General features: G+C 40.8%; 2 protein-coding genes across 2 annotated transcripts; both read right to left on the bottom strand.

The window, feature by feature from the left end:
• Positions 1–1,444: 1,444 nt before the first annotated feature.
• On the bottom strand, positions 1,445–9,532 carry cmtm3 (CKLF-like MARVEL transmembrane domain containing 3). Its single transcript, XM_076730012.1, has 5 exons — positions 9,278–9,532; positions 5,125–5,280; positions 4,892–4,987; positions 4,667–4,784; positions 1,445–3,259 (listed from the first exon to the last, which is right to left on the bottom strand). Exons 1-5 carry the CDS (start codon positions 9,389–9,391, stop codon positions 3,231–3,233), a joined length of 513 nt encoding a protein of 170 aa, XP_076586127.1. The 5' UTR covers positions 9,392–9,532; the 3' UTR covers positions 1,445–3,230.
• Positions 9,533–10,117: 585 nt separating this feature from the next.
• On the bottom strand, positions 10,118–11,605 carry cklf (chemokine like factor). Its single transcript, XM_076738921.1, has 4 exons — positions 11,482–11,605; positions 10,883–11,038; positions 10,676–10,771; positions 10,118–10,413 (listed from the first exon to the last, which is right to left on the bottom strand). The coding sequence occupies exons 1-4, from the start codon at positions 11,569–11,571 to the stop codon at positions 10,306–10,308; spliced, it is 450 nt and encodes a 149-aa protein (XP_076595036.1). The 5' UTR covers positions 11,572–11,605; the 3' UTR covers positions 10,118–10,305.
• Between the last annotated feature and the right edge of the window lie 419 nt (positions 11,606–12,024).

The following is a 12,024-nucleotide window of genomic DNA, read 5'->3' as shown; positions in this document are numbered from 1 at the left end:
TGTTACTTTTTGCACATGTCCAAGGCTTCAGGTCACACCGATGACGACGGTACATCAGTGAGATTCATTTTGGAGCGAACGTCAGTGGGCGGCCTGGTCAAAATCAATGCCCGTAGCCTATACACTGTATCTCAGGTATTGACACACTCCTTTCCAACTTTGACTCTTTAAAAAAAAACAAAAAAAAACCATTTGAAGTGAAATCACAGGGTGCCTCGACCTGAACGCTGTATTTCTTAACGCCTTCCTAATTAGCAGACGTGAAACGAGAGAATGACACTTTAAGATTTATATGATGGAGAGTCACGTGAAGGTGGAGGCAGGTGCGATGGAGATTCGGTACATTTAGCGTTATTGTCACTCTGTATTTGATTGAATTCAGATGTCTGTGTAAGTATCTACAGTATGTTATCACACACTTCATGTTTTATGAAATCTCTGTCATTCCACAACCCGCAGCTTTTATAAAGCTCACACGTACCGAGTGCAGAGTCATTCCTTTAATGTGTTTCTGTCCGACCTGTGTTCTCCACGGACAAACACTTAATCTTGAAAAATCACATTTTCTTTTTAGGATGATGGAAGAAATTAAATTTTAGCGGTTTTAGATTCTTCTAACGTATTAAATCCTCAAGACATTCACACACGTGTGTAGACCTTTTTATGTGCATCAGGCTCGGGTGAGTTTGTGCAGTCTCACTCGACTCTATGGCTCCATCTCCTGGTCTTCACCTGAAATGTATTCCTCGTGACTTCAGTGGACTGACTGTACAGCCAGATGGTGCGTGTTTAATGGAAGGACTGTGGGTTAAAACGAAAAATAAAACTCTACGGCTTCTTACGCAGCCTGAGGAGTTCCCACACTATCCAGCATGCTTGATTAATCAGGCTTTTCTCATCTTCTTTGTAACTTATATCATGTACAAAGCGATTTGGAAGTCGGTTTATGAATAGACAATCATATTTGTCGTTCTGTCTGTCACTTACATTGATGGGTTTGTTTTCGGAGTGATGTAAAAATGTTCACATTAACAATTGTACAGCAAACTTTGCCGCACAATCATGCAAGTGCATTATGCTATTTGATAATATAAACTGACCATCATATTTGTCACAAACTATCAAGCTGCAGCTCTCTATATAGTTTATGCTACAATATGTTATGAACTCTGTGTATTTATGGGGAAGAGAGGAAATGCTTTCCACCAGTTTCCAGATTGTGCTATGAACAGCAGCCGTGATCAGCGCGGCTCTTTGGATGAAGTTAGAGGTGAGATGCTCTCGTGTTCCCTTTTAATTCTGTGTGCTTTGTTAATGATCACAACGGGGTCTGCCTTGAACAGCATGGAGCCGCACTTTGCTGTATTTTTGTATTTAAAACATTGACAAAAGGCTTCACATTAGTTTATAGTGACAATTTAAATAAAGTGATTTGGACAGGACTGAAATCAGCTCAGGTTTTTATTCAAACACTTTTTTGCACAGAAGGGCAAAACGGTAAAAAAAACCAAACATGATAGTTCAGAAAGGGGTCTCGTGTATAAAATGGTTCTGTGTTCATCTTGATTGTAACAGTATTTTCCAACCTGTGTGTGCACAGCAAAGCGGTACATTGCTGTCCAGTGAAAACCACGCATCTCCAGATTTTTTCTGATAAAGTGAAGGATTAGAAGCTCCTTAATGGGTGACATTTCTCCTGCTTCTTTGGATAAGTAAGTCATTTAAAACCCATGTTGTGAAAGCTTTGTGGAAAACTCTTGTTTTGGAGATACGCAGATTTCACAGGACAGCGAAGTCACACTATATAACATTTACTCTCCGCTTGTGATGTGAGCACATGCAGCTCTCAGCTGGCACAGATCTGGGAGTTTTTTCCTCAATTTCAGTCTCAAGTCAAATAACTTCCTGCACATTTCTGCCTTTCAAAGAAAATCTTAATATAAATAAATGAAGCCACAGAAGTAACAAGACATCAGAGGCCACGGATGCCAGTTTTCAGCCATTCATTTCCAGGTCACAGTGCTGCTGTAACACTCATGTAGTGCAGTGTATAATACATGAACAGTCACTGTGGCGTTCGAGTGCGTCACATTTCTCAGTAGTGGCAGAAGAGGAGCCGAAGAATCAAACATGCAGAACTGACCAAAATAAAAACAAAATGCTTTTCAATACAAAAAAACATTCACATATAGGATATTTAGCATTTAACAACACAATAATGCAAGGAGTGGCTTCAATGCACAGTTATTCAGACACACAGGCTATAAGAAGCACATACAGCAGCCAAAATGAAACGTAGGAGTCTCTCAATCTTTGGTTTAATTGAATAGCTTTGAAAATATCTCATCATTTCTGTTTATTAGATTCACGACGGCTCTCAAACATAAAACATTTGGGACGTATAAACAATGTAACGACCCAGAAAAGGATGCCATGCAGTGCAGCACGCCGCATGAACTCTGGAAGGAGCAGACGATCCTCAAGTTATAATTATAATTACAATAACTCTACACTCCCGTAGAGTTAAGACAGTTGGACAGAGGTTGAAACCAGCCAACCTGCAATCCGTTCTTCTGTATACAGTACAAATGGTTTTATAGTAATCCTGTAAGTTTCTAAATGATGTTGATGCAACTTAATTATAAGTACTCCAAAAAATGTGCTCACTATGGACATGAATTTAGTGTTGTTGTTTAATGTCTATAAACAGGGTCACTGTGCATCCCCACAGCTAGTTCAGATTCAGACATATGCTCCCACATGTCGATCGTACAATCAACTACCAAGAACTCAAGAGACCGAACAGTTTCACAGCTTCATGATCATTTAGGCATCAGGTTTATGTTGGCATTTATATTCCCAATCATCTGAGACACTGGATATGAGTTTTGGGCATGACAGAGAAGAAAGTTTTTATGACCTGCCTGTATTAAAAAAAGACTGGGTTAGACTTGTTTCCTGAATGTCTTCACAGGAAATAATACAGAAGAAACCTACTCAAAGAGGACAAGTGAAGAGGATCTGGTTCGCCCTCTTTACGCATTGAGAAGACTGTACGGAGAGTCCAAGAACGATGTGATTTCTATTATAAACAGTGTTAACGTAACCTGGTGGCATATTGGAACATCTTTGCAGATCTTTGCAGGTGGCACCTCAGCAGCGGCAAAATCCTCCTGCAAAGGCTGATTTCGTATCATCAAACACGCCCGCTGGTGAAAATCCCCCTGGTCTCAGTCCGAATCAGAGTCTGAAAAGTCATCTAGAAAACAAAAGTGAAAAAACACCTTTGGTGTTAGTTCTCCATGTGGGCTTTCTGTGGACCCGTCACGTAAATGAGTTAAACTTTGGCATGTGTGGCGACACACCTCAGCAAATCAAAAACATGGTGCACAAACAATGAGAGGACATGATGGATTCAAGTATTCAAGTCATGATATCTCCTAAAACAGTTGTATGGGTTATATTTTCATAAAAGTACACAACAAGCACAAACTATGACACACAAAACTTTGTTGTTTAAAGGGTCGGTTCACCCACATCACAAAAAAGCATATTCACTTCACCACTGTGGTATCAAACTGTGCGGGTAGTTTCAATTTTAATGACTGAGCTCTTAAAATATCCATCTCTGAAACTTGTGCAACCTCTGCAATGCAAAAATGTTTCATTTGTGGCACTCAAAGCACTGAGGATGAGAAGTTAATGAGAGTTTAATTGAATTTTCCTGCCCAGAGTTAATTTAGAGGTTCAGCTGTGTACAAACAGCCAACATCAAAGTGAAAGAGGCTAAATGTAGCGTTTGTTTAAGCTTCTAGATGCCTGTCTATGCTGTCTCTTGTACACTTTGTTTGGTAGTCAAAAGTAGGTAGAAGAGGGCTAAAAACACAAACCCAACGTCAAGTCTAAATGACTCTGCAGCATCAACACAACATACCTCAGTAATTTTATTTGCACTTTCCCACAGTGCATGAAAACACAGTCCAAATGTGTAAACCAACATTTAAAAGGTGGCTTTTCCCGTAAAAAGAAAAAGAAAGAAAAACATGCAGAATGTTCTGCTGATTATTCAGACTTACGGGGACACCACAAATTAGTTTCCATCTCACAGACAGATATCTCAGAACCTGGTCAAACAAGTCCAGAGCTATCTGCAGGGCTGTGTTCTGCACGAGGTTAAGTAAGAAAACATGTTTTTTGTAATGTGCATGAGCCAACAATTAAACCTCAGCAAAGGGCAGAGGATTCTTACAGTACAAAAAAATCTGACATATATAATACGTATATCTCATATATGCTCCACATGCTTTTCCACATATACACAAATATTATGTGCATATATATGAGATCGCCAACATATGTAGTTAAAGAAGACAAATATCCCAATATATGGAATTATCTTGCGTGTGGGTTTCATTTTTAAAATGTAATTCATATTATTATTTTTTTTAATAATATGAACATATGAAAATCACATAAGCCAATTGTATGTTTCTACATTGAATGTGTGGGTGTACAGTTTACATTCAAACATCATTCATTAGCATATATCTATACATAAAATACAGAAAGACAAAACAATTTCTGCTACGTATTAGCTCATTTACTTTTTAATATGTGATAACAGAGAACAAGGCGATATTGTTCATGTACACAGCCTGGGTATTACCTTGCTGTCTGGATGTCTCCTCGTTGGACTCCCCTCCTTGCTTTAGGAAATTGGCCAGCTCATTAAAAATGAGGTAAAAATCTAAAGCGAAAACGATGGTGGCAATGAAGCCAAATATCTGTGAAAAGAAAGACATGTGATGTCAAGACAGTGAAAACCTCCAGGTGAAATAAGAACTGAGGTCGTTGGAGTAGGTGAGTGCTATGATGAGATTTTCAGCTTTACCCCAGCAGCCTTCGAGGCACCATCTATATATTTGGACACTGCAATTATGGAGATGATGAAAAAGATAATGGAGGCAGTCACACATCTCATGAAATCCTTGGAGAGAAAAGAAAGAAACGCCATGATTCAGAGGAAAGGTCAAACTTTATATTACCATTTTCTTCTTTTAGCACTGGAGGAGCATGAATATCCACTGCAAAGTTTTAATTTTTTTATTGGAAAACTGCCCTCACCATAAGTGGCCAGAGGAAGCCTTTGAACCTCTCATTGAACTTGGTGGCGTAGGCGAAAAACAAGAAGAGAGCAGCCAGGAACTCCAGCAGGGGAACTGTCACGAAGGCTGCTGCTGTGGATGCCGCGAAACACACGAACGACACGAAGGACAGAACCTGCACACACAATTAAAAACAGAGGGAGAAAAATAAGTGGCAAGTGTAGTGTACGTTGAAATCAATGGAAACTTTGAGACAAGAAGCCTCGAGCAAAAGGTTTCCTTTTGTCACCCAAGACAACTAAGAGACACTGAAGGAGGCACTGGATTTATTTATTTATTTATTTCTAAGAGAGATGCTGGAAGCCAAAGGCAAGTTTTTCTTCTCCCTTTTAGATTGACTGTTACACAGCCCTGAAGCTGTAAGTCTGTGTGAAGTGCAGCTCCAGACCCACTTCCTGTAAGGAGATACAGCTGTTAAAGACAATGTTTATTCACACAGGCCCGTACACTGTCACAGTGAATCTTCTCGTCCTCTCTCACACACAAACACTTGCGCAAACACCCACAAACTCAAAGCTGTAATAATGAAAGAAGACTTTAAACTGAGCTCTGTGTTTGCAACAAAGCGCTGAGTAGTTACAATGCATGTTAGTGAGGCTGCCCTGTGTTCGACGGCCTCCATTAGAAGGGCCGGACGCACCATATCAGTGCAAATGAAGGCAAGTCCAGACAGAGTAATCTCAAACAGGCCCGGCCATCTTGTCTTTGTCTCAGTCAGTCATCCTACACTGGCCTGAGGTTAGGAACTCCCCCTGACTGAACCCAAACTGCTGCAGCTGCTGTTCTTCAAAAATGCTGCTACTGAGCAGCATCCTGTCAGGGATCCATAAGATTTTCCCCTTTTCTCCGAGTTTCTCAGCAGATCCTCACACGTTTTGCTTATGGAGAGCAAGCTGTTGATCAATTAATCAGTGACAAACAGTGAAGAGGTATTGAAGGTAGCGCAGGTGCCCAGGTGAAGAAATATTATACTTAAATTATACTTTGTGAAGAATGTACTAACCTCACTTTGTGCTATTTTTGTCACCTTCAAGTACACGTAAGTGTACTCAAGTAGTCCTTGAGTACCACTTGACTAACACTTGAGTAGTGTAAATGCTAAATTGGCTGTGCTGAAGTACACCATTGAAATTCATGATTCATGAGCATTCAAAACACACAAAATAAAGTGAAATTAAAGGACACTTGAAAATCGAAAATAAGTATACCTTTAATAAGTACACTTCACTACTATTAAAGGTATTTGTAATTTCGTACACTTTTTTAGTAGTACACTTAAGCATAATTTATAATACACTTACGAGAAAGTGCAGCTTTGAAGTACTTTGAAATACTATTGCATGTAGTTTTGCAGAATTAGTGTATTGCTTTTTAATGTAAATAGAATTTAATGGCATCTATTTAGAAGTCAAACATACTTTAAATTAAGCCCAAGAAGTAAAAGTGTACTTGTGTAAATTACTTTTCTGTACTTACATTATGTTTCTGACAGACTAACGTACCCTACTTTTTGACTTGGGTGGGCTTTCAGACTCACAAAAAGCCAGAAGCACATGGCACACTGAGCTAAGAATTCTGACAGTGCTTAGTTTTTCAGGTTATACCAGCGAGGGAGGGGGCACACTTTGCACACATTTACCGCACTGTGTATTAACAGCTTGTTTGCATTTTTGAAAATATTTCAAACGCTATAAAAATCTGCTTTTTACAGCACATTTGGCATGCTGTGATTTCACATTCCTAGTCGGGCCTGTTGCTGTCTGAGACTGAGAATCCTAGCGAGAAATACATGGAGGTCTGACACACTGTGTATAATAATGCATGCTCAGCAGGATATGTGTCTGACTAATGCTCCCAAGAATGGCAAAGCGACAGGCTGCGCTCTCTTTAGAAGACTCACATCTAACATCAGGCTGATATAACACTGCCTGTAAGCTTTAAATTATATCAAGACAATAAAACTGTGGATATTCCAAGAAGAAGAAGAGCTTCACAGCCGCAGCGAGGAGGCTGCACATGCACAGTGCACATGCAGGAAATACCAGGAATATGAATAATCATAATAACATCATGGTTAACCCTACAGTGAATTCAAAGAGAAAAGCAAATTACTCCCAATTTACTACACACAATTTATTAAAGCAAGACAAACATTATCTTACTCACATCTAGTGTGTCTCACATCTTTGTTTCTCACTCAAATACAGCAGAGGAGCCTTGTTTGTGGTGGTCATAGCAGTGAAAAATTACACAGCATTTAATGCACTTTGGATTTTCTATGGCGCTGTCAGCTGTTTTTAAGGGACTATTTCTTCAGTAAAAAGTAGTTCCCCAGGGTTGGATGAAATGACAATACACTGACACAAGTGGTAACGATCCTCTTAACAGTGGTTGTGTTAGTGCATCATTGTGGGCAAAGTTTCAAATCTATGAGAGACTGTTTCATAGCAAAACTGAATTTTTATTAGATTTTTGCATCAATGTGACGAAGTACTTTTATTCATCAGGTATGAATTTGCTGGATTAGCCATACATAGAGCAGTTGATCCGTTCTGTAGATTTCAGATTTCAACTGAATTTGTTAAATGCAATTTTTAAATGATGTGAGCGCCACAAATGAACTTCTGTTCACCTCCATAAAGTGGAGGCAGAAATCTCTGAGATGGATCGCTCAGCACATGGAGAAATAAAACCAAAACTTGCATGGCTACATACTACAGTAGGTAAATGCTGGAAAATTTTGCATTTAAACAGACATTTTACAGGTCAAAGAAAAAGGAGGTTCAACCACACAAACCATACATTATGGCACAGGTAGAATTTATTCTGTGCTACCTCACACTCTGACCACACACATATACACACACAGCAGGGTTTTGCCCAGAAATCACATTAGCAGAGGCGGTAAGATGCAGCTGCTGACACATCTCGCCTCATGAGCAACTTAGTTAGTAGACTGTGACTTAAATAACAGCCACATTTATTTCAAATGCTGCACTTGTCTGTGTGAAATTTTACCTCTACTCTTTTCCTTTAAGCTTAAGTGCATTGATTTTCACTGACCTTTATTTCACTCGAGGTAGCTCACCTGACAGAAACCCTGCACAGTATATCAGCACACCACTCAATGCAAGTTTAGCCTATGCAGGTGTGCACTCTCACCTCTGTGCACATAGCAGTATGCAACTCTGCTGTTCAGTGTGAGTAGAGGCCAGTGCGTTCTCACTTTAGTTCCACGGAAGTGTCTTAGCTTAGGGCTGAGGACCATAGTCACATTGCTAAGTGGCAGTAAAGAGGCTGTATTGTGTGTGAGTGCAGGGGGTTGTTGAGAGGACTGAGCCCCAGGCTACATATTATGGCAACAGAGTGAAGGATGTGACTGAGGGCGAGATGACTGCTCTCTCACAGCCCCAACATGAGCTGAACGCCACATGACACAAGTCTGCTGCATGAACCCTCACATTTAACGCAGTTACTGCAAGAAAACTCATCTGTACAAGTCATGCATTATGGTGGTGATCTACAGAGCACCCCCGCCCACACACACACACACACACACACACACACACACACACACACACACACACACACACTCACTCGGACAGTCTTTCAGTTCCTGGTTTGTTGAAATCCACTTGAAAACTGTCTAAAACAGCAACTGCTCCTCTATGGACTTTAACATTGGCTGATGAAACTGATTAAGCACACACTGACACATCACGGAGAGGCTGAGAGAAGCTGAGACCGTTATGTAGCTTGATCATTGTACTCCCAACAATGACTGTCTCCGTGCGTCCTCGTTTATTGCAACTTTCAGAAGGGTGCCTCGTAGTTGCTATAAATCCGCACTGCTCCTCCCTTTACTAATGGAAACCTTGTGACGGGAAGTGACTGACCTATATTCAAAATGTCAGTTAAAACAGTCTGTTATAAATATATCTCTAAATGTGCACTAAAGCAACACGTTTCCATCGCTGCCATGACGAGTGGAAAACAGCAAAGAATGGTGTCCATAACGCAGCGCGCTTTGATTTTTGTTGCGCATCAGGCGAAACAATGGCACAGTAACAGATTCATTTGTTTCGGAGCAGAGTCTTCTGGTCATTTCTTACCACTTCGGCTATGAGCAGCATGCCTTTCCTTGAGGTGGCGAACTCTTTTGGAAGAACAGACAGTAAGACAGTCTGGCGCGGCCGATTCGAGTCGGGAGTCTCGATGTCCCCCATACTTAAAAAAGGAATTGAATTCTCCTCAAACTTCAGATAGTCCAAACTTCACGGAAGGTAACGGGTTCAATGCAAAACAAAACAGAAAAAATATATGTGGAGGCGTGAGGCTTCTCGGGGGTGGAAACGGAAACAATTGACAGCGCGGAAACGCAGCGCGAGCTCCAAAAAGCGCAACATCTGCTTTCTCCAGATGTGAAATGTGATGCCGCCCCCCGCCCCCCCAAAAAAACATCCTCCCCCAGCTGCACAGAACACAGTCCTGAGCTGCTCAGTGGAAATATCTAACTCATAATGTCACAACGCAATTAAAGCTCTTTATTGTGTAGGATTTCTTACTATTCATATTCTCTGTTCCTCAGTCGTGAACCAAATAATTTCATCTTCTGTTTACTCTGTCGTAAGCATTCACTACCTTAGAGCCAAATGATTAACAGTGTACGCGTTAATCTTCTGACCATGACACCACGTATGTACTCATCTACTGAATAAGGGAACATCCTGCATGATCACAGCTGCTGATTGATCGTTGTCCTGACTGAACAACACACTATGATGTGCTGATTGTGCTGACATTGTTCTGACGGTAATGTCATCCTATGTACAACATAATGTATTGTATATCACCTGACATCTTTCCCTGTTCTGGGCTCACTTCTTGCCATCTCACTCAGTTGATATTGATATTTGTTTCCATGATATTTACGGCAACTTTGAAAAAAACTGAATTACAAGTGGAATCTCAAATATGCTGAAAACGAGCACATAGGAAAGATTCAAGACACATTGTACAATACAGCCCTGCAAGAAGCTCATTATTCAGATGTCCCGGCTGTCATCAGTTGTGTGGGATCTGAACTTGGTAACGCGCACACACATTAACACACTGGATTCATTTAATGTTGATTAATTCATTAGTTGTCCTGATTCTGGGTTTCACGTCTTGGCTTGTTGAATGTGATGTTCTTGAAAAGGGTGTAGCTGTCCACACATAGCAGCCCGGCTGACATCAAGCCAACAATCTGTAAACAGAGCAACAAAATAAATGCATCACCCTGCATGTCAACACATCCGGGGTCCAGTGTGTGTGTGTGTGTGTGTGTGTGTGTGTGTGTGTGTGTGTGTGTGTGTGTGTGGAAAGAGAGACAAACGCTTCATCTCCAAGAGGACTTCATATTGTTGGGCCACAGCACATGCACACAGATGAAAGCATTGTTTGGATATTTATCAAAATTGGCCCACACAACTGAGATTGCAATTATAGATTAAAGAAATATTTCTCACCCCTCCAACCAGTGTGCCCGTGACAGCGTATGTACTCAAAGCCATCAGGCTCAAGATAATAAAGTAGGCTGCTGCGAACACTGAATTGAAAACATCCTGAGGAGGGGAAAAAAAAAAGAGCTTAAGTAAAGCATGGTCAGCGGGCTGGTCTCTTCAGCACAAGGCCTCTAAAACCTGCAGGATGTTACGCTGTAAAAGTTCACCCACAATGAGAGGCCAGATGAAGAAAGTCAGCCTCTTGTTGAGCCTGAGCGCATACAGCAACACCAGAAGTAATGTGATCAGAAACTCCAGTGCCGTGGCTGCAATGTACGTTGGTCTGGACGCCGCAGTGAAACACACAAACGCTACAAGCAGGGTCACCTGAAGCAGAAAAAAAAGGGGGCACAGAAACGTCGTCACCGCAGCAATGGAAAAGTTCTCAAACTTCAGATGAGATTTTTCACTGTGCTGTCCAGCACACCAGTTTTTTCCTAATTCACTCACTTCTTTCCTTCATACATACTGCACATTCCAGCGAAAGAGGAACTGAGTTTTCCACATCACATTTTTTTTTTTTTTTTTACACAATCAACTGATCCAGCTGCCCCTTTTGCCTCTAAAACGCTTTTGGTGCGTTAATGTCGGTCACTGCTATCAACTAACTAGTTCTACAAACACTGTTAACTGAGTTACGGAGCAACATTGTGACGCTGCTTTGCTCTTTCTTCATGCACGCTGCCTGCACCTCTTTCCTCAGCTGTTACAGGACCTCTCATACAAACTGAAACATGCTCAAACTTTAGCTGATGTGCAAATATTCTCACCATTTCTGCTACTTTAAGGATTCCCCTCTTGGATTTGAGAAAAGTCGTGTTTACGTCCACGGGTGGATTTTGATTCTGATCCTCTGACATGATGGTGCGAATTCATTTGCAAACGACAGCTCACTCTGTCTATTTCCTGAAACAAGCAATTTCCCTTCTATATAGGAAATGACTGTTAGTAAGAATATGTGCAATATTTTCACGCCAGCAGTTTCTTGCCACTGCTGAAAAAGCTAAACAAACACATACATAAACACATATGTGCTCTGAGTTTTACAGGATGAGATAAGAGTCCTGGAAGAATCTGTCAGGGTCTGCTGATGACTTGTCAAACTGAATTATGAGAATTCATTTCATTAGTGAAACTGAGCCTGCATATTTAAGATACTGTTAGCCTTTCTGTTGCATCATGATGAACTTATCAGCTGCGGCAATATCACTAGGTGTTTGACAACAACTATTAGAGGTTTTGGAGGTTACTCATTGAATTGATAGTGAAATTACATGTTGACTGTCAGGTATTTTAAGACCCATGAGGAGACG

The sequence above is a fragment of the Chaetodon auriga genome, chromosome 1 (genome assembly GCF_051107435.1).
Source record: "Chaetodon auriga isolate fChaAug3 chromosome 1, fChaAug3.hap1, whole genome shotgun sequence".
NCBI classification, from domain to species: Eukaryota; Metazoa; Chordata; class Actinopteri; order Chaetodontiformes; family Chaetodontidae; genus Chaetodon; species Chaetodon auriga.
The sequence above is the reverse complement of the archived record's forward strand: the minus strand, read 5'-3'. Positions and strand labels throughout refer to the sequence as shown.

Excerpts from the sequence above, each read along its gene's own strand:
- cklf (XM_076738921.1), bottom strand. The coding sequence starts at position 11,571 with ATGTCAGAGGATCAGAATCAAAATCCACCCGTGGACGTAAACACGACT. Across the intron at positions 11,039-11,481 it reads TCCTTAAAGTAGCAGAAATG|GTGACCCTGCTTGTAGCGTT; the intron begins GTGAGAATATTT and ends TTTCTGCTTCAG. Across the intron at positions 10,772-10,882 it reads TCTTCATCTGGCCTCTCATT|GATGTTTTCAATTCAGTGTT; the intron begins GTGGGTGAACTT and ends TCCCCTCCTCAG.
- cmtm3 (XM_076730012.1), bottom strand. The coding sequence starts at position 9,391 with ATGGGGGACATCGAGACTCCCGACTCGAATCGGCCGCGCCAGACTGTC. Across the intron at positions 5,281-9,277 it reads TGCTGCTCATAGCCGAAGTG|GTTCTGTCCTTCGTGTCGTT; the intron begins GTAAGAAATGAC and ends TTGTGTGTGCAG. Across the intron at positions 3,260-4,666 it reads GGAGACATCCAGACAGCAAG|ATGACTTTTCAGACTCTGAT; the intron begins GTAATACCCAGG and ends TTTGTTTTCTAG.